The sequence below is a fragment of the Grampus griseus genome (assembly GCF_964374135.1).
Source record: "Grampus griseus genome assembly, chromosome: 1".
NCBI classification, from domain to species: domain Eukaryota; kingdom Metazoa; phylum Chordata; class Mammalia; order Artiodactyla; family Delphinidae; genus Grampus; species Grampus griseus.
In genome coordinates, this window is record NC_139017.1 from 171643223 (window position 1) to 171667743 (window position 24521).

The 24521-nt window shown below is 49.5% G+C and overlaps 1 protein-coding gene across 1 annotated transcript in view; it reads right to left on the reverse strand.

Moving 5' to 3' along the window:
- FHAD1 (forkhead associated phosphopeptide binding domain 1) overlaps positions 1 to 24521 on the reverse strand; it is a gene marked incomplete at both ends in the record, with an annotated part of 131510 nt that overhangs the window by 9695 nt on the left and 97294 nt on the right. Inside the window, 12 exons of the mRNA XM_082661988.1 lie at positions 1880 to 2045; positions 2588 to 2808; positions 3231 to 3326; positions 6245 to 6369; positions 7039 to 7168; positions 11712 to 11844; positions 13064 to 13223; positions 15010 to 15116; positions 16709 to 16793; positions 18312 to 18534; positions 20666 to 20839; positions 23244 to 23351. Of these exons, the coding sequence (XP_082518114.1) occupies positions 1880 to 2045; positions 2588 to 2808; positions 3231 to 3326; positions 6245 to 6369; positions 7039 to 7168; positions 11712 to 11844; positions 13064 to 13223; positions 15010 to 15116; positions 16709 to 16793; positions 18312 to 18534; positions 20666 to 20839; positions 23244 to 23351 (1728 nt within the window). The remainder of the gene's footprint in view (positions 1 to 1879; positions 2046 to 2587; positions 2809 to 3230; positions 3327 to 6244; positions 6370 to 7038; positions 7169 to 11711; positions 11845 to 13063; positions 13224 to 15009; positions 15117 to 16708; positions 16794 to 18311; positions 18535 to 20665; positions 20840 to 23243; positions 23352 to 24521) is intronic.

The window sequence follows — 24521 nt, forward strand, 5'->3', positions numbered from 1 at the left end:
GCATCCAGGCTCCCTCAGAGCAGGACAGCCACTTTTCATTTCTGGGGCTATAAGCCAGAGAGCCTGCTGTCTGGAAACCTACTGCCTGGAAGGTTTGCAGGATGGAGGGCAGGCTTCTGCAAGGAGCTATCTGACCATCACCTCCTGGTTGAGGAGAAGGGCACCCTTCTATGACCTTGGCCTCCTTAGAGCTCATGCAGGCAACACACACACACATACAAATACACACACGTGCAAACACACAGCACATACTCACATGTACACACATACACGCAAGCATGCGTGTACAAATACACAGCCCCAAGTCAGAAGGACTTGAGTACCATTCTGGGTACTCAGAATGGCAAACCAAAATCTTTATTCTCAGAGAGCTTATTCATCGGCGTATCCCTAGCACCTGACAGAACAATGAAAATAAGAATAGCCGCCTTTAAAAAAATTCGGGATGTTCACTAAACTTATTGTGGTAATCATCTCATGAGGTAGGTAAGTCAAATCATTATGCTGTACACCCTTAAGCTCAATACAGTGCTGTATGTCAATTATGCCTCAATAAAACTGGTAGAAAAAATAGTTATCTGAATAGAAAGAACAAGATAAGATACACGAATTATCAAGTTAAAAAAATACAGACGAGCTAGACTATGAGTCTCAGAAAGCACTGTTCACAACAGCCAGGACATGGAAGCAGCCCAAATGTCGTCGATGGAGGAGTGGTTAAAGAAGATGTGGTACATATATACAATGGAATACTACTCAGCCGTCAAAAAGAATGAAGTAATGCCATTTGCAGCAACATGGATGGACCTAGAGATTATCATACTATGTGAAGTAAGTCAGACAAAGACAAATATCATATGATGTTACTTATATGTGGAATCTAAAAAAATGATACAAATGAGCTTATTTACAAAACAGAAACAGACTCACAGACTTTGAAAACAAACTTATGGTTACCAAAGTGGAAATGTGGTGGGGAGGGATAAATTAGGAGTTTGGAATTAACAGATACACACTACTATGTATAAAATATATAATCAACAAGGACCTACTGTATAGCACAGGGAACTCTACTCAATATTCTGTAATAACTTATATGGGAAAAGAATCTGAAAAAGAATAGATATATGTATATGTATAACTGAATCACTTTGCTGTACACCTGAAACTAACACAACACTGTAAGTCAACTATACTCCAATATAAAATAAAAATTAAATTAAAAACAAGTTTAAAAAAATAGAGACAAGCTAGACTATGAGTCTCAGAGAGGTTAAGCTAACACATATATATGGAATAATAAAAAAAAAAAGTTCTGATGAACCTAGGGGAAGGCCAGGAATAAAGACACAGATGCAGAGAATGGACTTGAGGACATGGGGAGGGGGAAGGGTAAGCTGGGACGAAGTGAGAGAGTAGCACTGACATATATACACTACCAAATGTGAAATAGATAGCTAGTGGGAAGCAGCTGCATGGCACAGGGAGATCAGCTCAGTGCTTTGCGACCACCTAGAGGGGTGGGATAAGGAGGGTGGGAGGGAGACGCAAGAGGGAGGGGATATGGGGTTATATGTATGCATATAGCTGATTCACTTTGTTATACAGCAGAAACTAACACAACACTGTAAAGCAATTATACTCCAATAAAGATGTTAAAAAATAAAAAAAGAAAGAACGCTGCCTGAAGTCACACAGTAAATGGTAGAACAAGAGTCTAAACCTGGGTCTGCCTAATGCTAAAGCTATTCTGCCACCTTCCTTTGCATCGGCGAATGCATTCTGTGCAGCCTGGATCCCACTGGGACCTCAGCTGGCTGCTTCTAAAGGGAGCTGAGGGGCAGCCTCAGAGGCTCTGCTCCAAGCAGGGACCTCTCACCTTCTGCTGCCTGATCGCCCTGTTGACCCTCTTCTCCCGATGCAGCCGCTGTTCCACGCGCTCCAGGGCCTCCTTCAGCAGCGCCTTTTCTTCGGCCTCTTTGTAGATGTCGTCTTCCAGCTTTGCCACCTGTGACTGGTACATCTGAACCGACACTTTGCTCTGCCTGAGCACAAAGGAGAGACAAAGTCTCTTTTCCCCTCATCTTTCTCAACTCACCACCAATGCCCCCGACCTGGGAGATTCTCAAAACACTTCTATATATGCCTAACTTAGCGGTTTCATTACAAGTGGGGGAGAAGGATGAAGATTTGGGGAATAGAGGGCAGAATAAATAGCCCATGGGCTGTGGAAGTGTAGCATGAAGGTGGCAAAGGTTATGCTACCAGCCCTACCAATTTCCCAGAGAGGGTGGGGGAGCTGATACCACTGAAAATATGATGGAATTATGAAAAGCACACACGTGGTGAAACATCAGACACATTCATAAAAGGTGCACCTTATTCCTTAAGAGAGAGTAGGGTCCTTTATCTGCTGCTTTCTTGCCCAGAGACTTGGGTCTATCAGGCCCTGAGTCACCATCCCGCCTCCCCCCCTCCACACCCAGGCCTCTGTCCTCTTGTCCTGGTCCCTACGGGTCTGCAGCTGCCCCGAGGTTTAGCCTGGAGAATGGAGGCCTGGGCCTTTTGCCGGGGACACGGGCCGTACCTGAGCTGTTCAATGTCTTTCTCGTATCGCCTCAAAAGCTCTTCTTTTCTCTCCAGCTGGTTCTTGAGTAGGGTGATCTTATCAAACACCAGGTCGAGGTCTCTTTGTCGAAGCTGGTTGACCTTCTCCCTCTCTTTTGGGGAGAGGTGTTTCATGGACACGTGACCTGACATATCTTTGATATTCATCAGACTCCCGAGGGTTTTGCTCATATCCATGTACTACGAGAAAGCGTTTCGCAGGTAAGAGGCCTGGCCCAAGACCGCTGGTGGCCACTTTGAGGAGGCAAACGTCTAATTCTGTTTCATTCATTTTCTGCAATTGCAGAGAAGAAACACATGCTTTGCAAATGAGTGCATTGGGGCTTTTAGTACGACTTTCATTTTCCCCGCATCCATTTACACTATACCTTTTTGAGAATTGGGGGGCGGGCGGGAGGGGGAATGACAACAGACATAAACATTCACTCTTACTACCCAGTCTTCCAAGGAATTTGGCTGTGCAATTTCCAGCCCATGCTGGGATAGTAGATGGGTCTCGTGGAGCTACTGTAACAAATAAATATGTATGTGGGGTTGACGTTTAAACCATTTGCAGGGCACGCAGGTTTGGACAGGAGGGGACTGATGCTGGGTGTACCTACCAGCTTTTCACTAAGATCTAAAGCCGCAGCCACATCCGTTTTCCCTAACTTCTCAGTGGCCATGATGGACCCTGGGCTGGAAAGGCCATTCTGAGGCTGAAATAAAAAGAAAGAAAAAAAACTCTCTTGGCATTCCATTATGATTTTCTACATCCAGAAGAATAACCCAAAGAATAATGGAAGAACTGGAAAGTTACTAAAGAATAATTCGAGAGGGTTGATTTTTTTTTAACATCTTTATTGGAGTATAACTGCTTTACAATGGTGTGTTAGTTTCTGCTGTATCACGAAGTGAATCAGCTATACATATACATATGTTCCCATATCCCCTGCCTCTCGCGTCTCCCTCCCACCCTCCCTATCCCACCCCTCTAGGTAGACACACAGCACCGGGCTGCTCTCCCTGTGCGATGCAGCTGCTTCCCACTAGCTATCCATTCTACCTCTGGTAGCGTGTGTGTGTATATATGTCCATGCCAAGAGAGTTGGTTTTAAATCCAGTCTGACTCTGTGAACTGCTTTCTTTATGACTGTGTTCCTACCCCTTCGGAGCACAACTGCCTTTGAAATGATGCATCGCTTGTGCCGTTCTTTGGCCACTGTCTCGTCTGTCTTCCCTTTAGGCCAGTGGTTCTCAACCAGGGGTGACTCTGTCCACCCTACCCCCTCCAGGACATTTAGCAATGCCTGGACACATTTGTGTTTGTCATAATTGCTGCTGGCGTCTAGTGGGTAGAGGACGAGGATGCTGCTAAACACCCCACGATACACAGGGCAGTCTCCCAAACAAACAGTTACCTGGCTCAAAACATCAGTACCGCCGAGGTTGAGAAGACAAGCTCCAGAGAAATGGGGCCCATGTTGCCTTTGCTCACTATCCCCCTCCTTGCGCCCAGCGTGGCACCTGGCACCGAGTGGTGCATAGTGGGCATGTTTGTCGAATGAACGAATGAAGGTTAAGTAGAAAATAGCCTCCCTCCTTTTTATGAAAGGAATCTCATTCCTAAGCAGCAGAAACCCTACCCTCACAAAATTTGGCCAAACCTTCTCCCAGCTCTGGAACCTGGTGGGTGGGCGTCACTTCAGACCCTTTCCGGAGCCAATGCAGGTAGTATTTGCAGCTGCATCTCCCTAAGACCCCAACCAGCCAGCTGGCTGCTGGAAGCCCAACTGACTGCACGGAAAGGCCACCAGACTGAATAGGGGACCTGATCTGAGTGACTACAAACAACCATAATAAGCCTCCTTGAAAAATAACTTGGCTTTTAATGCTTGCCATGAGCGTCTCTTAGCCCTAGCATTTGTTGGCACTACCCTGAAAACCTCTGAGACTAAAAAAAAAAACAACTACAAAAATCTAAAGGCCCCCAAAGTGACTGTGATAGATAAGAGTGGCCATATTTGTCTATGTATCTGTGGAGATGAGAATAAAAGAGGGTATCTGAAGATGACAATAAACCGGGCAGATCTGCTGCAAAAAGAACCTGAGACGCTGCTCAGTGGCTTCAGCTACGCTGAGCTGCATCCTCTGTACCTCTCCAGATTCCCCTCCTTTTCCTGAGGGGAGGGTCACTAAGGAAGAACCTGGGCTACGGGATCCAATCACACAGTCACCACCCGGTCTCTGCAGGCTAGCAGACAGACCACCAGGGACACACCCATGGCTTCTTCAATCATTATTCTGTGACCTTGGGTGAGGTACTTGACCTCCCGAAGCCTTAATTTTTCTTATCTGTTAAATGGGGACAATAATAGTAACTATGACACAAGGCTGCTACGATGGCTAAGTGAGATAAGGCATGTAGCCGGCTGAGCTCAACGCCTGGCACACAGTAAGCAGTTAACAGATGTCAGCTATTCTTCCTCCTGCTCTTTCGTTTAATTACTGCCAACCTTGGAGGATTGAGAGTTGGGAGGTTTCCTGCTCTGTGGTGTCAGTGGTGGGATGAGGGCTTGTTGCCGAGGAGAAGGTAAATCTTGGAAGCAGGATCATCAGGATGTGAGATCCAGCTGAGCTCCCCACCTGGAGATGGTCCCTCTACTCCCAACCTCAGAGAAGGAAGGTTCAATTTTTTCAGGAAAACCAACACGTTTCTGAAGACTCACATCTCTAGATGTGTGAGCAAATGTCTAGAAAAATTGTTGGAGAAAATGCGGGTACAGATAGGATGGCTTTATTATTTTTTCCGAAAGCTGGTTTAGACCAGCTGCCGCAGCAAGCCACACCCAGCAGGTCCTGTGATTAATGCTGACCTGAGCTGTCCATTGTCGTGTGTCAATCAAACACCCGATCAAGCATCCATTTAGGATACGGGCACCTTCAACCTGACCATCAAATTACTTCTGAAAATCCTGGCAGATACAAACTATGCTCCCTAAGAAGGGAAGCTTTTCTTGGATAATACTGTTTAAATACTGTTTAATAATAACTATGGGCTAGGCACTGGGATAAGCACTTTACATAATTATCTCCTTTAATTTTTCCATCATCATTTTACAGCTGGGAAATGAAGTCCCAGAAAGGTTAGGCGCCTGCCCAAGGTCACAGAGCTTGCAGAGCTGGGATTAGGACACAGATCTCTGATTCTAGAACTTGTGTCTTCTTAGTCATCATGGCTCCCTTCTGCTGCCCTTTATGTGTTCATGTTTTTCAGTTTATAGCAAAAAGCAAATGTTAGGCAAGCTCATGACATAATGTTGTACATTAGCTTGTTGAATATTTTCTGCAGAATATAACATGGGATGTGAAAAGGAGGGCCCAGAGATTGAGCTGGCCAACATCAGTACAATGCTACATCATCCTGTACGTGATGGGAAGCCGCCTTTCTATTCAAATATTGGACCGCTGGTACGGCCAGGCACTGACCAGTCCATACAGGTGCTGGCCCATCAGGGAGGACCTGGTCTCGAACCAATGATGTATACAGTGGTGCCAGGGCACACGGCTAGTGTCTGTCCTCATGCCCACCCTCTCCACGTGTCAGTCAGTGCAGAGACAAATTTTCTTTGGTTACCGCTCGGATCTCTACTCTTGAAAAAGTTGGCAAGTCAGGTTTTACATCCAATATTTTCTGAACATTTTTTTCCATCCCGAGGGTCTTTAAGTCTAGAAATGATCCATCCATGTGGTCCTTATGATCTATAAAAGAAATAATTTACACTCAAAAGAAAGGCTCAGGAAGAAGTTACTGCATGTAAAAATCACAGCTGCTATTTACTGGACACTTACCACAGGCCATCCTCTCTTGGCAGGTGAGGAATCAAGGCCCAGAGAGGTGAAATGACTTGTCCAAGGCCACACAGCTAATATGAGGCTGCAGCCTCACGGGGCTGAGGCACTGAGGGTGAACCTTCGGCCACAGGTATGAGGATGGACTTGAACCCAGGCTTCTGTGTCCTAGCCCAGTGCTCTACCCAGCAGCAGGCTTGGCTTCTTGAAAGCCCTATTCCCTCTAAACAGGGTATTTATCCTGGGAAGTTCCCCAGGGTTGGTCCTTGCACAGCATCAGTCTATGAAAAAGTTTCCACTGGGCCACAGTGAAATCAGAAAAAGAAGGACAAGGTTGTGAGTTTTTCATGAAATCCTGTTTATTTAATATCAAGGCCTGCTCTTGACTCTGAGATCATGTCTCCCCAATTTTTTTTTTCCTGCCCATCTTTTTTTTTTATAACTATACCCTTTTAGTTATGAAATGATGGGGATAGAAGATGGTGGTCCTGGCAAATTGGTCAGTCCCCAAAGTGAACCCTCAAGTCTGGGGCCCACGGCTCTCAGCACAGAGCGGGTGACTAGAAGGAGGAAACTTACTTGACGAGCTGGCCTTCTCAAGTTCTTTAATTCGTGCACGAAGCTCAGATAAGGCCTTTTTCTGACGCTGAATGACTTCCTCATGTCGGGACCCTTTGCACTTGGCCCCTACATCACTGAAGGACTGCTCCTGTGGCCAGAATGGTGAGGACAGCAGCTTTATCAGGGATCAGAATCTCCCTCTCTTGTGTTTGAAGAAACATGAACAAATCATGGATTAGCAGAAACCCTGTCACTTACTTAGTACCTTGGAAAATATCATTAAGGGGCTTCAGCAGAGAAGGAATTTAAAAATTTCATTTCAAATACAAAGTCACATCTAGGAAGATTTCCAACTTTCCTACCTACTTAGCATCACTATAAATAAGAGATCCCCTCTATGTTCCATCCCCATGTTTTATTTCTCTTTTTATTCTAATATTCATCTAAGCTTGGGTTTCCACTTGTTGTCATTCTGGTGTCATCTCTGAACAATCACATCAAATTCGCTCCTGGAGGGGCATTTTTTTTTTTTTTGCCCGCACCGTGCGGCATGCGGGATCTTAGTTCCCTGACCAGGGATCGAAACTGCGCCCCCTGCAGCGGAAGTGCAGAGTCTTAACCACTGGACCGCCAGGGAAGTCCCTGGAGGGGCATTTTTTAGGTAAGAACATGTGATATTTTCTTCTTAGCTAGTAATAAGGATGGTGGTTTAATATTTGCTCGAGGGAATTTGATGGGCGGACTCCTGGCTGGTCTGCAGAAAGGAAAACACTCCTCTGAGACTCCTGGACTCTCTGGAACAGCGTGGTCCAACAGAACTTTCTGCAACAATGGAAGTATTCTCTATCTGCATCATCCAATATGGTAGTCACTCGCCATGTCGCTAGAGTTGGGTTTACGAAGGGCACAGACAAGGAAAGGTCTTCTTCATCTCTTAAGGGTCATGTACACATTCTCCCCTTTGAGAATAGGAAGAATGCGGGTTTCTTCCTCCAGAAAAATTCACGTACAAAAATTTGCAGACAACTTCTGGAGCTTCAGGGACCCCCTGAAGCCCTGTCGTAGACTCCAAATTAAACAGCTCTTCCCTAGGGTAAGTGATTCATTCATCCACTCATTCATTCATACCACAAAGGTTTACTGAGCACGTCTATGTGCCATGCCTTGTTCTAGGCTCTGGGGACTTAGCAGCGACTAAAACTGGCAAAATCCCTGTTATCATAGATTCTGCATCCTAGTGTGAGCAGACAGACAATAAACAAGATAATCATGGAAAATATATGGTGGACAGTGATAGATATTAAAGAAAGAAACTGGAAATGGGATGGGGTGTTGGGAATGGTTTTCAGATGTAAGTACTGTGGCTAGGGAAGGTCCCAGTCAAAATGGCGAGAAAGGGAAGAAACTGACAACTTGTTTGTTTTATCACAATCTTATAACAATTTTGGTTCAGAGAGACAGTGCTCACCAGACACTGTTTTAGGCACTAGGGAGAGATCAGGGAACCAGGCAGAAAGCTCTGCTGCTGGGGGCTCATTTCTATGGGGCAGACACACCAAACAAGCAGAAAGACATGTTCAAATTCCAGAAAGTGATAAATGCTGCCAGGTAAACAAAGCAGAGAAGAGGGAAAGGGACATTTATTTGCTCTTCCTTCCTTGATTCATCAAATGCTTATTGAAGGCCCATGTGACATGTGCCAGGCCCCACGCTGGCCACGATGGGCACAAGGCTCATGGCCTCGCTCGGGGAGCCCAGCAGGGCCGTCTGAGGTCCTCCTGGGGCCACTTCTCACCCCGTGTCCCCACCACTCATTCCTTCATTTCATTCAGGCTCTGCTCCTGGTCTCCTCCTGGGAGGCCCCCTCCCACACGCTACTCTGCCCCGAATCCTGCTGTGTCTTTCCTCGGAGCGTTCACTCCCGCTGGACATTTTGTTCGACGTTGACTTGTTTATTGCCTGTGTCTCCCCTTTTCCAGAATGTGGGCTCTGTGAGAGCAGAGTTTGTCTCCATTGTAGACTGTGCTATTCCCAGGGCCCAGCCTTATTCCCCGGGCATAGTAGGGGCTCAAGAAATACGGAGCCGGAAGGGGTCTGCCCCAGTGTTCCTGCTGGGACCAGGGCTCAGTCCCTGAGAGAAGGGGGCACTCTACCCCCGGTTGCACTTAGTAGGACCTCGAGGGAGCCCGACCCTGGCTACAGCCAGCTTACTTCCCAGGCTCTTTCTACACTGGCCTCCCTCTCTTTGAGGGTGTATGTTTGCCTTGGGAGTAAACACGAGGAATGTGTGTGTGTGTGTGTGTGTGTGAGCACACGCTGGAGGCTGGAGAGGAGGAGGTGGGCAGGGGTGGCCGGCCTTGGGGGTGGGGCAGCCGCAGTAGCCGGCTTGGTGACAGCCCTTCCTCTGCCTGCAGAGCTCGCCGGAGCCCGATGTGACCCTTACTCATGGCTCTTCTGGGAATTCGTTTATTTAGAGAAGATGGAGATTCTTTCTCATACAATGCTTAAGCCCTCTGACCCACTCTGGTTTAGAAAGCAGGAAGTAGCCTGAGTGTGGAAAGCCGTTCTGAGACAGAAAAAATCCTTTTTACTTTTATCTTGCGGCCTCCCTCCCCCATCTTCCTCAACGAACCCCTCCTCGTCACAGAAACTAAAAATCACAGGCCTCTGGTCAAGTCCTTTCCAGCAAACACGTGCAGAGTCGCAGGGGGTCTGGTGTGGGCAGGGACCCTGAGCATCCTCCCCTGAGCCCAGCACAGGGCCTGGCATACAGCGGGTGCTCAATAGTTGTTGAACGTGTGAATGAATATGGGCCGGGTCCTGCACGAAGAGCTTGGATTCCGACAGGAGTGAGACCTGCTTCCGGCCCCATGGAGCTCACAGCTGCGGAACCCGCTGCAGCCCCATCGCCAGGTGGCCCTAGTAACGAGGAGACACCTCTGCTAAAGTTCTCTGGATGGTGATCGTTGCCAGGGCCGGAGGGCTGGGCCACTGAGCCCTTTCCTTCACGCTGCGGGCGGCCCTGGCTCACTGCTCTTTGGCAGGGGAAAGGCATCTTTGAGAAGGCAGGAAGGCAAGCTGCCACATTTGGCCCTGTCTCCAAGTGAAAGTCCAAAGCCCGTTACTGAAACGCTCTGCTCTCTAGTTTCACAAAGCAAAGGAGATCCTTGGACTCCAGGAAACCCGGGGCCTCGAGGAAGCGCCATCCCCACAGTCAGCCGCCCACGTACAATGGGGAGCATCACGGCCCCTGCCACGGGGACAGAGGCGAGCGCCACCATTGAGGACCGCGTGCTGAAGGCTGTTCTCGCTCTAAGACACGATCCCTGTGTGCTGCGCCGCTGGGACTTCCAGGCGTGCAAAGGCCTCTGGGCAGAGGTTGCCAAGAGTCAGCCATGGAGTGTAAGTGGCATGGCTCTTTGGGAAGGCAGTTTGGCCATGCCAAGCACAGTTTAGGCTGTCCTCTGGACATTCGGAATCACATCTAGGAATCTGTTCTACATACTTACAAGGATATTAACTACAGCAACGTGTGGAAGTAGAAACAAATGTCCATCAATATGGGACTGGTTGGATAAAAGGGACGTGATGGAATTCGTTGCTGCCGTTTAAAAGAATGAGGTAGATCTTTACATGCTTACTTGACAATATGCCCATTAAATAGTCTTATGTGAGAAAAAAATAGTTGCAGAATATATGCGGCTTGATACCATGTTTTGAAAAAAACCCTATTAAATAAATATATGTATATGTAAGTTTGCGCGTGTTTGTGTGTATAAATTCATTTCTCAACAACCCCATGGGGGGGGCGGTGACTGGATTACTCCCACTTCCCAGATGAGGGAATTGGTACTCAGGTGCATCCTTGAGGTCACAGGGTTTCTGAGTGGAGGAGTCAAGATTGGAATCGAATCCAAGCCTGACCTTCAACCATTGCACAATCCTGACTGTATGAGCACGTGGTGGTTTCTGTGAGGAAAAGGTCTGATGGCACACGTGCCAAGCTGTTGATAACATACATTTCACATAAGCAAGTAATATTTTTGGAACTTAAAATGACGATGTTTACAAAAGCAAAGAAAGGGGCTTCCCTGGTGGCTCAGTGGTTAAGAATCCGCCTGCCAATGCAGGGGACACAGGTTTGATCCCTGGTCTGGGAAGATCCCACATGCCGCAGAGCAACTAAGCCCGTGCACCACAACTACTGGGCCTGCAGTCTAGAGCCTGCGAGCCACAACTACTGAGCCTGTGTGCCGCAACTACTGAAACCCGTGTGCCTAGAGCCCGTGCTCTGCGACAAGAGAAGCTACAGCAATGAGAAGCCTGTGCACCACAACGAAGAGTAGCCCCCATTCGCCGCAACTAGAGAAAGCCTGCGCGCAGCAGCGAAGACCCAACACAACCACACACACACACACACAAAATAATAATAAAAGTAAAAGTTCTCCTAGATCCCAAACTGCCCTCCTTCCCACGTATATTCCTCCTGAAACATATTTCTGCCTCAGGGCCTTTGTAGTGGCCATTACCCTGCCTGGACCGCCCTTCCCCAGCTGTGCCTTCTCATTCAAACTGGAACCTCACATCACCCTGTTAAAAAAAAAAAAAAAAAAAAAAGCACAAAGAAAGCCACTGCTGGGCTCTTTCTTAGCTTGTCTTTCTAGCTGCCCAGGGACAGGGCAGGCACTCACCTCCTGGCTGCTCAAGAAAATATCGGTGTGGATTGGTTCTATCTGCACCGAGATGTCACACATCTGGGTTGCGTTCCTGGGCTTCTGTTCCCTCTCCTTGTGCAGCTGGAGTCTGTGTTTCTCTTGGGAGACCCTAGGGCAGAGAAGATGAGACACTGGGCAGCAGAGTGGTTGGCAGCATGCATTCCGGGAACCATGAATTACCTTTGTACCCACGAACAGAATTGGAAAAGGGACTCCCATTTTTACAGGGAACCAAAATCTTTGAGCCTTCAAGTCTACTGCCCGAAGATTTCTAGGAAAATGAGCTTCGGGGGACTTAAGGCTACAGTGACCAGACAGGCAGGCCCCTACCCATCCTCGCTTCCTGCATTGGGTCTGCGGGACACCTGCTGTGACATTCATGGGGGGTATTTACTGTGTGTCTGCTGTTTCTAACACTTACTATGTGTCAACCCTTCTATTTCTCATAGAAGTCCCATGAGGTGGGGACTCTGCTTGCCCCGTTTTACAGACAAGGAGAGAGACACATAGCAATTTGCCTGTGGTTGTGGAGCTTGTAGGTGAAGGCGCCTGGCCTCGAATCCATGCAGCCTGGGTCTGGAGCCTATTCTTTTAACCACTATGTGAATCTGCCTTGGCCATGAACCACGGAGCACATGAAGCTACAGGGTATACGTGAGATATCAATTCTACGCAAACTTTCTTGGGAAAAACATTAATCTTATGTCAAAATATGGATACACTATAGATGGAAATGCAAACTCACATGTATTTTTGAGACGAATCCATGGGACAACAATATATTTAGTTTAAGCTGACCTCTGACACCTCCAGTCTATACCTTTGTACAGTCAATATTTACTACGTTCCTTTATATGCCAGGTACCGTGTGAATGCTGGGGAGTCAATAGAGTCTACACAGGGGTTCTCATGGGGAAGGCAGACAATCAGCAGGTGGGAGCAGCCTGGCTGTGTGAGAAGGGTTCGCTCAAGTGGCATGAAGGAGCTGATGGACCCCAGGCAGAGCAGGAGCCCTTGGCTATGTTTCGTGATGGCGAATGATGGAGGGCTTCCTGGAGGAAGTGGCATTTAAGCTGAGACTCATCTGGAATATTGGGCAGGAATGTCTAGATGCACAGAACTGAGCAAAGCTTTCTTTTAAATGATGAGGTTGTAAAGCAATGAAATGTATGTCATTCATTCATCTACTCATTCATTCAACTCTTCAACCAGCATTGACTGAGCACCGCCCCCCCCCGGCCCCCCGCTCTGCCTCTCTGTGCCAGGCTCCCCGGGCACTTGGCTGTGCCTGGGCTCCGCACACCTGCCGTGCAGACCTTCCTACCCACCTGAGTGTCTGCTTGAGGGCCTCTAGCTCCTTGTCCTTCTTCTCCAGCAGGCTGCTCATCTGTGCCATCTTTTCCTTGAGCACACTCAGCTCGCTGCTTTGTTGCTGGACCAGCGCCACATTCCGCTCCAGCTCCACCTTCTGCTTCTCGTTAAGCTCCCCTGGGAGTGACGTGGAAGCTGGTGAGGGGGTCTCCCCCCCCGGGTCTCCGCGAGGGCCACAGCAGCTCTGCCAGGCCTCTAAGAGCCACGAGGCGGTCCACCCTCCAGGGATGCTCTGGGGGCTTCAGTAACGGCCAGGAGGTCTGCGTGCGTCTTCCCCCCAAAAACAGCAAAACGGCATTACCTTTCAGTGAGCGCTGGCGCCATGAGGCAGCCCGCGAGGCGCCTGCCCGGCCCCAGCTGTCAGGACCTGTGAGCCTGTGGCATCCTAGGGCACCTTCGGTTGCCTGCTCTGCATGTTTGCCTATGGCGTTCTAAGGCCTCTGGGGACTGCTCTGCTCATGAGCCTGCCAGAGGCAACAGCCTCCAACCACGGACCGGTGGAGACAGGCTGGGGTACACAGCCCAGCTCCCTCCCACCCCAGGTGGCACCCCTGCGACCACACTGCAGTAGTAACCTCGGTCCCCCACTGTGCCCACTGACGGACCAGCACAGCCGTTATCTGCTTTCTTCCCCCTCCTGTCTTACTTCACCTCCACTGCTGTCTTCCCTGGGATCATCTCTCAAATAAACCACCTGCAGTGGAATTCTGGTCTTGGGGGTCTGCTTGTGGGAAAACCCAAAGTAAGACACCTACACTGGGACTTCCCTGGCGGTCCAGCCGTTAAGACTCTGCGCTTCCAGCGCAGGGGGCGAGGGACTGATCCCTGGTCGGGGAACTAAGATCCCACATGCCGCAGGGCCAGAAAAAAGACACCAACACTGCCTTGAGTCTTCAAAGCAACACTACAAGGCAGTTCCTAGTAACACCCCCATGTCACAGGTGCAGAAACTGAGGTTCACAGAGGTCAGGGGACTTGCCTAAAGTCGCTCAACTAATAAACAGCACATCCAGAACCGGGTCCAGCGCCTCCCCGTTCTAGAACTGGACACTGTAGCCTCTCTCCCACGTGTTCTCATAACTTGGCATGGAAAAATCACTCTTTGAGAAATCCTGCCATAAAAGCCTTGGGGGCATCAGCTGGTCCAGACACAGGAGCAAACACCACTGAAGGTCTGGGGTGCACAGGATTTGAGATGGGGATGAGAGGAGTGTTCCTCACCCTCCCTCCACCTCCCCAAGCCTAGTTACACCCCCGACTCCTGCCCTTTGGCTGGATGGAAGCTAGGGATGGGAAAAGAAGACAGCTCTAAGAAGCAAGAAGAAGAGAGGCAAAAATAAAAGTCTGGGAGAAGAAGGGTCAAGTAGGAATATTCAGTTAGACTTGTGTCCGTCCAGAAGAGAGCAGACCTCGCAGCTATTTCGCCCCTATTCTAGTGGTCTCTGACGTCCAAATCAACCCTGGGAGGCAGACGTGCTGCAGGTGTTTTTGCATCAGAGGAAGGAGAGGCCCGGGGGACACCTTACTTGAGGTCCCTAAGCTGTTGGGTGCTAGGACTTGTGCCGGCTGGCCTGCCCAGGGGCGCCCACGGTTGACCCCCAAGCCTTTGCCCCCAGAGACAAATCCTCTGTGGTCATCAGAGATTCTCTCCGAAAAAGAAAGTTGCGTTTCCATACAGAGGTCCAGAGCCATCTGAGAATGTTCCCTGTAGCCCCATGTCAAAAGGAATCAGTTCAATACCCAGGATACAGCTCTTGCTGACTCTGAGCTAAAAGTACTGTGACGGCCCAGGAAATCAGGTTGAGTGGGATTTTGAATGCCCAGCTTTCCAACCCTTCAGACACGTTTCTTTCCTTTCTTGAAGTGGGTCAGGAAATCAAGGGACATGGGCAAGCGTACACACCTCTCAAATCTGACATTCGGCTGTGGGCTTCAGTGAGGTTCTTCCTTAACCTCATGATGATCTCCTGCTGTGACAGGATTTCCTTCTGAGCAGTCAATAAGTCCTCTCTGAAATTCACAGAAACAGACCAAGTCAGTTCAACTCAATCTCCCTGGTGTCTTGAGTGCCTGGAAGGGGCCAAGTACAAAGGCAAAGTGATCCCCAATCAATGATGGTCCGTGTGATGCCAGTCCCAGAAGGGCGATAAGCACACTCTTTAAAAATTCTCAGAACAAAAATCCATTTTGATCCACCTTCATTACAAAGAAATACATGGAGACAGAACAAAGGATCCCGGCCGGGTTCGCTCTGAGGTTGAGATACGACTAGTATGAAGTTGAAACCTCTTGCTGCTCAAGCGTCTGTCAGCGTGAACCAATGCTCTTGTGGACTTTTGATCTTTGGTGCAAAGAGGAAGGAAGACTATTTTTTTGTGGGTTCAGGGATTCTTTGAGGACGAGGAAGAGGAGAGAGAAGAGGACGGTATGGCTTCCGTTCTCTCACCAGCTTCTTTTAATTCCTGATGGAGAGACGTGGTACCACGTGAGCGAGTGGTGCTCATGGGGCCCTTTGCAGAAGTGTGGGCCCTGGGGCCCAGAAAATCAAGGGGGACACAGGGAGGGTGGGATGAGGGCAGCTCTTTGGCCCCATGCCCCAGAGGGCAGGACGTCTTTGGCACCATGACGATCAGGGTGGCTGACAGGGGAGCAGTGTTCCGTGGGAAGGGGCCCAGCATGACAGCGGGAGAGGTGCCTTGAAGGGGGTTATGAGCAAGGGTGAGACACCCCAGCCCTGAGAGACGCGTGCTGTGTGTGTCTGTCTATCTGTCTCTCTCTCTACTCCTTGGCTATAACTCTTCCAACTTGAGGATGAAACTCTGCCTCAAGGGTGTCCACAGCTAAGGAAGTGGACCAGAGAAGAGTAACGTGGTGCTGATTCTTCTCCAGGTCGTGGCTACTGCTGTCTTTAGAGAGAGCTCTTTCTACCAGGAGGAGTCAGTTAGGAACTTTTCAGAACATGGAGGCTGAGTATCTGAGTATCTTTGCCCTCTTGAGGCAAAACCCCTGTGACGTTAGACTTTGGTAACTGGTACGTGGCGCAGGGCTCAGGCTGGTGGCTCGTCTTTTTCGAGAAACTTTCTGAATCCTTTCTCTGCATCACATTCCTGCCTACTGTTTGTACACTGCTTGTCAGTGGCTTTCAGGATCTTTCCCATTCATGGATTTTGTTTCTCTGGAAACTGTCAGCTCTTTGTGGCTCCAGGTATGGACTTTGGGGTTGGGAGGAAGCTTCAAGGTCGTTTAGTCCAACCTCTTAACTTTGAACCATCTGCAGGACCCACTCCACCAAGTGGTGTTTGAAACCCGCTTATAATACCCAGGAATGCACTTGCCTCGAGCAGGTACTTGGAAAAAGTAGCCAATCATAGCATTAGCTGGAGTTCATGTACCTCATCTCACCAGCAGGGAAGCCGAGGCACAGGAGGTGACGTGACCTGCCCGGGGCCACACACCTGGAGAGTGTTGAGTTGGAATTTGAACATGATCGAGAAACTAAAGGGATCGAAAAACTCAAATACCAGCAAGAATAGCCCAGACTCAACTCCTTTTTGCAGACTCTGACAACGTGGCCAGAAGCAGGGGTCCGGTCGGGTACTCACATCAGGTGTCCACACATGGCGTCTTTGGCGGTGCTCTCCACCGGAGGTGCTGCCACAGTGTCTTGCTGTGTTTCCCCCTCCTGGGCTGAATCAGAGGGACAGGCCAGCGTCACCACAGTCCTTACACAACGGATGTCTTCCTTCCCCTTTGCTTATCAACACATCTATGTCTTTCTCAACTTACACAGCTTCCCTATGCCCCCAGCCCTCTCCACCTAATGGGAACCAACGTGTGTTCTGTGTCACAGGCTGCCGCCTCCCGCCGCACCACGTATGAGCTCATGAAATCTTCCCAGCTACTCTCTAAGGCAGGGATCACTGACTCCATTGACAGACGAGGAGATGGGCGCAGGAGGGGTGGAGCCTTAACCCCTGGGTCGCACCTCCTGCCCTATTTCCTGCTCTCCGCTCGGACGACAGTCTCGTCCTGTCCTCACCTCCCACTTACTCCTCAGCCCACGCCTTCCAGTTTCCACCCTCACCCTCAGTTCACCCACTCATTTATTCGTTCGACAGATGCTTAGGGAGCACCTGCTTGATGGCAGGCATGGAGCTAAGAGTGGGGTGACAAAGACGTAGTCGCTCTCGGGTCCCAGCTGAGACATCCTCCCTCCGACCTGGACGTGGGCTGGGAGACTGAGTCCCGTCCTGTGCCCGTGCCACGGTGCCCTGTCCATCCTGGGTCCCCTGTCAGGGCAGCGATTTGGCTAGCTGCCTGGCCTGTCCATTGCTGAACCCCCAGTGCCTAGAATGAGCTTGGGACATAATAGATGATCAGTTATGCACGCTGAGTGAATGAATCCACGAGGTGAGCCCTGACAGCTTGTCAACTGGCTTGAGGCTAGGACCACGGTTCTCAACCAGTGGGGAGTTTACCCTGAAGGGGACGTTTGGCCACGTCTGGAGACATTTTTGGTTGTCGCACTGGGGTGGGGGTGGGGGCTACTGGCATCCGGTGGGCAGAGGCCGGGGAGGCTGCTCAGCACCCAGAATGCACAGGACGGCCCCCAACCAAGAGCCCTCCAGCCCAAATGGCAATACTAGTGCCGAGGATGAGAAGCCCTGGCCCGAGGCCTCTACTTCCAGAACTCTCTTCCAAGAGCTCACTGTCTTTAGCTTTACGCATCACCTTGGTCATTCAGGGCGAATAAGTGCTCACAACTCTTGAGTTCTTTCTTCAGCCTCTTTTTTTTTTTTTTAAGAGATAAACCCCAGCTGGTTATAAAAGTGCATTAGACAAAGTTGCAAATTGCTGATGGCAGAGAGATGCCTTTGAAAGGCCCCTGCACGGGATGTTTCCACATGGAAAAGATGATTCCCGTGGTGCTGCTCTGACACCCCTAACAGCCCCGGCAGCCTGTGCCCCTTGCTGGCTGACCGGCTCGGCACAAAGGCTGTCCCTGCTCATTGCTGTTACTTCTGTTGAACCTGGGCCTTGAGGGCGCCTAACCTTGCTGTGTAACAAGAAGAAAAGGCCTCCAGACAATAGAGGAGCTTTTAAATGAGGCGCAGACTTTTCTTCTGCATCAGCCTAGGGGTACCCACAGCGTCATCAGAACCTGCCCTGAGCACTAAGATTTCCTCGGCGTCTCTCTGGACCAACCTGGGTCATTGTCCTTCAACGTTGCAATCTCTCCTATTTTTTTACGGTGTTCGGTCACTTTCTGGAGTCTTTCTTCAAGACTCACAATCGTCTGGGTGTGCTGTTTGATTTGGTCCTTGTATTCCATGATCTGTTTTTCAAATCCGTGCTTCTGGGATTCCTGTTCTTCTTGGAGGGCCCTTACTGTGAGCTGTTGCAGCTGCATCCGCTCCTCCATCATGATCTGGGAAAACAGACGTGGTTAACATGATGTTGGGAGCTGGATAAGAGGACGATAACAGCAATAACAACATGGGCCCCCTGCACCCACCAGCACCAAGCTCTGCCCCGCCCCAGGACCTTTGCATGTGCTGTTCCCTCTGCACGGTACAATCTTCCCCCAGCTCCTCGCATGGCTGACGCCTCATGTGACAGGCCTCAGCTCCAATGTCACCTCCTCAGAGAGGCCCTCCCTGACTGCCTATCTGAAGGAGGCATGATCCTGTTTTATTTCCCCTGAGGCACTTATCACCATCTGAATGATCTCATGTCTTTATTTCTTGCTCCCACTGGAATGTAAGCTCCATGAGAGCAGAAACTTACCCTTTCTTATTTACCAATATGCCCACAGCATCAGTGTCTAGATCCCTGCCACAGCATCTAGACCCAGATGCTCAGTAAGTGTGGGTTGAATTAATCAGTGAACAATTTTATAAGAGAAAAGTGAATGAATTTGTAGTTCTTAAAAACAAAAATGGGGCTTCCCTGGTGGCGCAGTGGTTGAGAATCCGCCTGCCGATGCAGGGGACACGGGTTTGTGCCCTGGTCTGGGAAGATCCCACATGCCGCGGAGCGGCTGGGCCCGTGAGCCATGGCCACTGAGCCTGTGCGTCCGGAGCCTGTGCTCCGCAACGGGAGAGGCCACAACAGTGAGAGACCCGCGTACCGCAAAAACAAACAAACAAAAAACCCCAAAAATGATCAGTGGTCCCCTGATGGTGAGTCAGAACTTTTCCCTTGACCGCCCCCCACCTTCCTCCCCTCTTGGGATGACATCATTCTCCTGCTACCTGGATGACGTCATCCTCCTCCTCCTGATTCCCTTAACACGTTGAGCCTCTGATCTTCTCCAGATGCATAAATTCTCTGCCTGAGACTCTCACACGTGCCTGCTGTCTCAACAATCACTCCCCCAAGGCTATCTTCCAAATTTTGTTCCCATGTCTTGCTTCCTGCCCCAAATCTATTTTATCGCCCTGCCAAAAGTTTGGGCAACTTTTGAACTTGGTACCCCACCCTCGTCTCAGTCTGAATTCTTCACCTTCTCCAGAAGACATCCCCTCTCCCACAAGAGACCCCTCCCCCACACACAAGCCCCGACCCCCATCTTCCCCGCATCTCCACCGTGTGTCATCAGCCCGCCCGGTGCCCTGGCTCCAAGCTCGCCCGCCTCCTTTGGTTCCTCCCTCTTCTCAGTGCTCCTGTCCTGTCAGTCAGTTGTCGAGTCCTGCCATTTTTTCTGCTCACTCTCTCCAGAGCGACTCCTTCCTTCCCCTCCTCTGCTGCCCCGAGTGTCCAGGTCCTATGACTCAGGACTACAGCAACAACGTGCCACGCCCCGAGCCGGTGCCTCCAAGTCCAGTCCCACTCAGGTTCACTCTGTGCACTTCTGCCAGGTCAATCCTCATCAACTCCTTGTCCACAGACCTGTCTGTTCAATGTATGAAGGACAGGTGGGTGCAATATTGAGCCCTGATGGTGGAGGGCCTTGAATGCTGAGATGAAATTGAAAAACATTATCTTAACGTCTGAGGAATAGTCGCTGATCCCTAAATTCTGGGGCTGCTCAGTGCTTCAGCCTGATCCTGTGAAGACCCTGAATTACAACATCATAGAGGTTTGTTTCGAGGAGTCCGTGCATGCATTGTGACCGGCCATGCACTCCATCCTCCCCACCCGACTGGGACTCTGACCTCACCTGCGGAGGTGGTCACAATGCATGCACGGACTCCTCGAAACAAACCTCTATGATGACGCCCCCGGACAGAGGGCGTCATCATAGCTTCTGTTTACTTTTTATACTAAACTAATGCTTCCAGCAGAGGGTGATTTTACCCTGCCAGAGACATTTGGCAAAGCTGGAAGACATTTTTGGTTGTCACAACTGGGGGAAGGGTGCCACTGGCATCTCGTGGGTACAGACCAGGGGTGCTGCTACACATCCTATAATGCACAGGACATGAGAAAGAGTTACCCCACCCAGAACATCAACAGTGCAGAGGCTGAGAACCCCTGGTCTAAACCACGCATCCTCATGGCATCGTGATCTCGCATTGAAGGGAGAATTCTCCCGTCCCCAGAAGGCACTGACTTACCATTTTCGTCTTAGCAGTTTCCAGTTCAGCTAATGTTTCACTTAATTTCATGGTGAGGCTCTCTGCTTTTAGACTTTCAGCCGTCTTTGTTTTCTGAGTCTTTTCTACCATGGCCAATGCATCATTTAATTTATCATTTAAAATGTCTTCTTTTTGCATTTTTAAATCTATTTCCTAGACAAACAGCAAACATCAAATTAACAGAAATTCAGGTATAAATATCTACCCTAGCCTCTCCCTCCCCTGTTTTCAGAGAGGAGGTGACCTCTGTTCTGGTATTGTTCTGTTGATCCTTTTAAAGTCCAAAGTCCATGTTTTCTCTGGAAGGTTCCAATGATTACAGAACTCTTTTTTTATATGCAGCTGAGATCTGTCTAGTTGAGATTTCTGGTCTCTGAGCTCAGTGCTGTCACCTGGAGCTCATCGAACAAGTTTTATTTCTCTTTTATGAGACAGCCCTTTAAATATTTGAGGAGGGCTGTCATGTCTCTCCCTAAATCTATTTTCCAGGATAAATGTGCCAAGTTCCTTCATCCCTTCGTCACAGGACCTGCCTCCAGGACACTCCTCCATCTTCCTCTGTGGCTTCGGCCCTGGGATGACCTCCCCTCGTCCCGTGGGGCCCCGGCAAGATTGGACTCTGGTCGCCATGTCCTCAACACATTCTCCCTCCTCCCGGGACCCATTCTTCCGATCTTTGTCGAAATTCTACTCTCCTCCTTGGGTCCATTCTCCAACACTGTGGAATGTGGGCTTCGTGACAGGCACTGTGCTGGGGCTGGACGCACTTTATTTATTTATTTGACTTCATTCTTTAGAGCAGTTTTAGGTTCACAGTAAAATTGAGCAGAAAGTACAGAGTTTCCATGAACTCCTGCCCCCATCACATGCACAGACTCCTCCACGGTCAACATCCCCACCAGACTGGTACATTTCTTACACTGATGAACCTGCCTCCACACATCATTGTCACCCAAAGTCCATAGTTTACGTTAGGGTTCACTCTTGGTATTGCACATTCTGTGGGTTTGGACAAATGTACAATGACATGTGTCTACCATTATAGTACCATACAGAATAGTTTTACTGCCCTAAAAACCCTACGTATTCCTTCTGTTTATCACCACTCCCCTAACCAATCCCTGATCTTTTTTTTTTTTTAATCCCTGATCTTTTAACTGTCGCCATAGTTTTGCCTTTTCCAGAACGTCATATAGTCGGAATCATACTGCATGTAGCCTTTTCATGAACATTATTTAATCCAGAACAGCCCCCCCAGGGGACTTCTCTGGCGGTCTGGTGGTTAAGACTCCACGCTTCCACTGCAAGGAGCATGGGTTTGATCCCTGGTTGGGGAACTAAGATCCCGCGTGCTGTGCAGCGCATCCAAATAAAGAAAAAGAAAAAAGAAAGAAAAAGAAGAAAAAAATAACCCCCCAGTGATTCTATGTATGGTAATATTTGGGAACCTTTCTTTGAAGAAAACGATCTAAGATCGATGTGAATAGACTTGAAGATCTGTCTAGTCCCATCTGGTCTATTTATTTATTTATTTGGCTGCATCGGATCCTTGTTGCGGCATGCGGGATCTTTCGTTGCAGTGAGAGGGCTCTTCGTGACGGCGTGCGAGCTCCTCTCTAGTTGTGGTGCGTGGGCTGTAGCGCGTGCGGGCCTAGTTGCCCTGCGGCATGTGGGATCTTAGCTCCCCGACCAGGGATCGAACCCGCGTTCCCTGCATTGGAAGGCAGATTCTTAACCATTGGACCACCGTGGAAGTCCCAGCCCCATCTGGTCTTGAAAATCCTTTGAAATTGTATTCACCTGTATTTAAATTTAACCCACTATTGTCAGGTTGTGTGTTTATCACGTGCCTTGACTTTTGAGATATCAGCTTGCGTGTGTGTGTGTGTGTGTGTGTGTGTGTGTGTGTGTGTGTGTGTATGTGTGTCTTGTACCGTTGGGACCCAGGAGGGGTGAATTCAGTCCTCCAGCTTGGAGGTGCCTAAGACAGGGTCCTGTGCAACAACTTCTGCTTCTCCTGCATCTCCTACTCTCAGTAATAATCGTAAACGTGGTTTGATTACGAAGATGATGATAGCGATGATGACAGATTCTGGTGGAGAAATAGCACCAAGGCGATCAGACATTCAGGCATCTATATCCTGCCACCCCCTCTGTGACCCCGGGCAGCTGAGCCTACACCAAGGTCAAGGATAGAGAGAGGAGGGGTGATGATGAGAAGTCCTAGAGTCAGGTAGTCCTGGGTTCAGATTCTGCCCCTCCACTTCCTGGCTGTGAGATAATAATAAGAACAACAACAATAAAACATGCAGCATTCACTGAGTGCCAGGCGCTTGTCTCTGTGTATGTTAGCAATCAAGCCTCACAACCCCATGAGGTTGATCTATCGGATCATCTGTATTTCATAAGTGGGGAAACCAAGGCACAGAGGTGGCAACTCCTGCCTAGTGTCCCACAGCCAGGGGGTGGCAGAGGTAGGATTTGAACCACCTGCCCCCAGAGCCTGGTGCTCGGCCATGCTGGCTCCTCCATGCCTTTTCCGCTTTGAGACTCATACCTCCTTCTGCCTGGTTATGCGGTTCTCCAGATCTTGCACCTTTTTCTTTTCCTTCTCTATGGCCTCCTTCGCTTTGTGTTTCTCGTAGGCGATGCTGCTCTCTGAAATCTGGAAGTCAACAACAAGCGGTTTGAGGGTGTGTGCACGAGAAAGGAAGGGAAGTGACAACAGCAAGGGGAAGCCAGGATTAGTAATCGTTGACACCAGTGAGTCAGGCTTTGGGAGTGAGAGCTCAAGGAACTGGGTGCTCGCTGGAGAGAGAGGTGAGAAGGGTGGCGTGCCCAGCATGGTGAGAACCCGCAAGTCACGTCTTGGTTAGTTGTGTCCTTAAAAGAGAGAGTTATTCGTCTTTCAGGATTTCTGGGCTGGTGTTCAGGAAGTGACAGGCTGGTGAGTGTTCAGGTCAACACATTTGGCGCTGAGCCGCGAACTAAACTACTAAACGGACAGGTGACGGCACCAGTGTGGTCCCTTGTTGGGAAGTACCTGGCTTCTTGGGAGGTGGGGCAGGAGAGGCAAAGGGCAGGGGTGGGGGGCGGGAGGGGGTGGGGGGATACACCTCCTGTGCCAGCAGGCCTGACGCCTGTGGCTTCAAAGGACACTGGCAGTCTCTCTCCAGCCTACAAAGGCTTGGGTCCAGAAATTGAAGCCCAGGACAGTTTGGGACTGAGAACATATACCCCACAGATACGGTGATGGAGAGGGGATTGGAGCCCAGCTTCAACTACACAAGCCCCAGGAGGGAAACAGCCAGAGTAGGGTCGAGAAACCCTGTTTGCAGTTGTTGAAACTCTTGTAGTTATGCCTCCCGTACAAATATAAGAGTTCGCAAGAATAACATTTTAATGAAATAAGTAATTTATATATGCATAAACAAAAGACTGGAAAGCTATGTACCAAAATATAAATAATGGCTATTTGGGGTGAATTGAGATTATGGTAATTTATATTTTCTTCTTTTCACTGGTCTGTATCTTCTAAATTTTCTTTAGTGAACATGCATTATTGGGTAAAAAGAAAGTCTACTGACATTGTTACACTTTGGGGGTGGGTGGCTCTGGAGAAAAGAGGATCTTCCCGACAGCCTTGCTGTTCTAGCATTACGTCCTGGGCCTCCATCCCCCCTGCCCTGCTCTGCACACGGGCCTCCCCGCCCCACCTGGGCTCTGACTCTCCTCCCTGCATGGGCTTGGCATTTTCCCACTGCCAAGTCTGCCTAAGACTGTCCAGACCCCACCCTGCGAGTCTGTGTCCTGCCTGACGTAAGAGGCCACATGC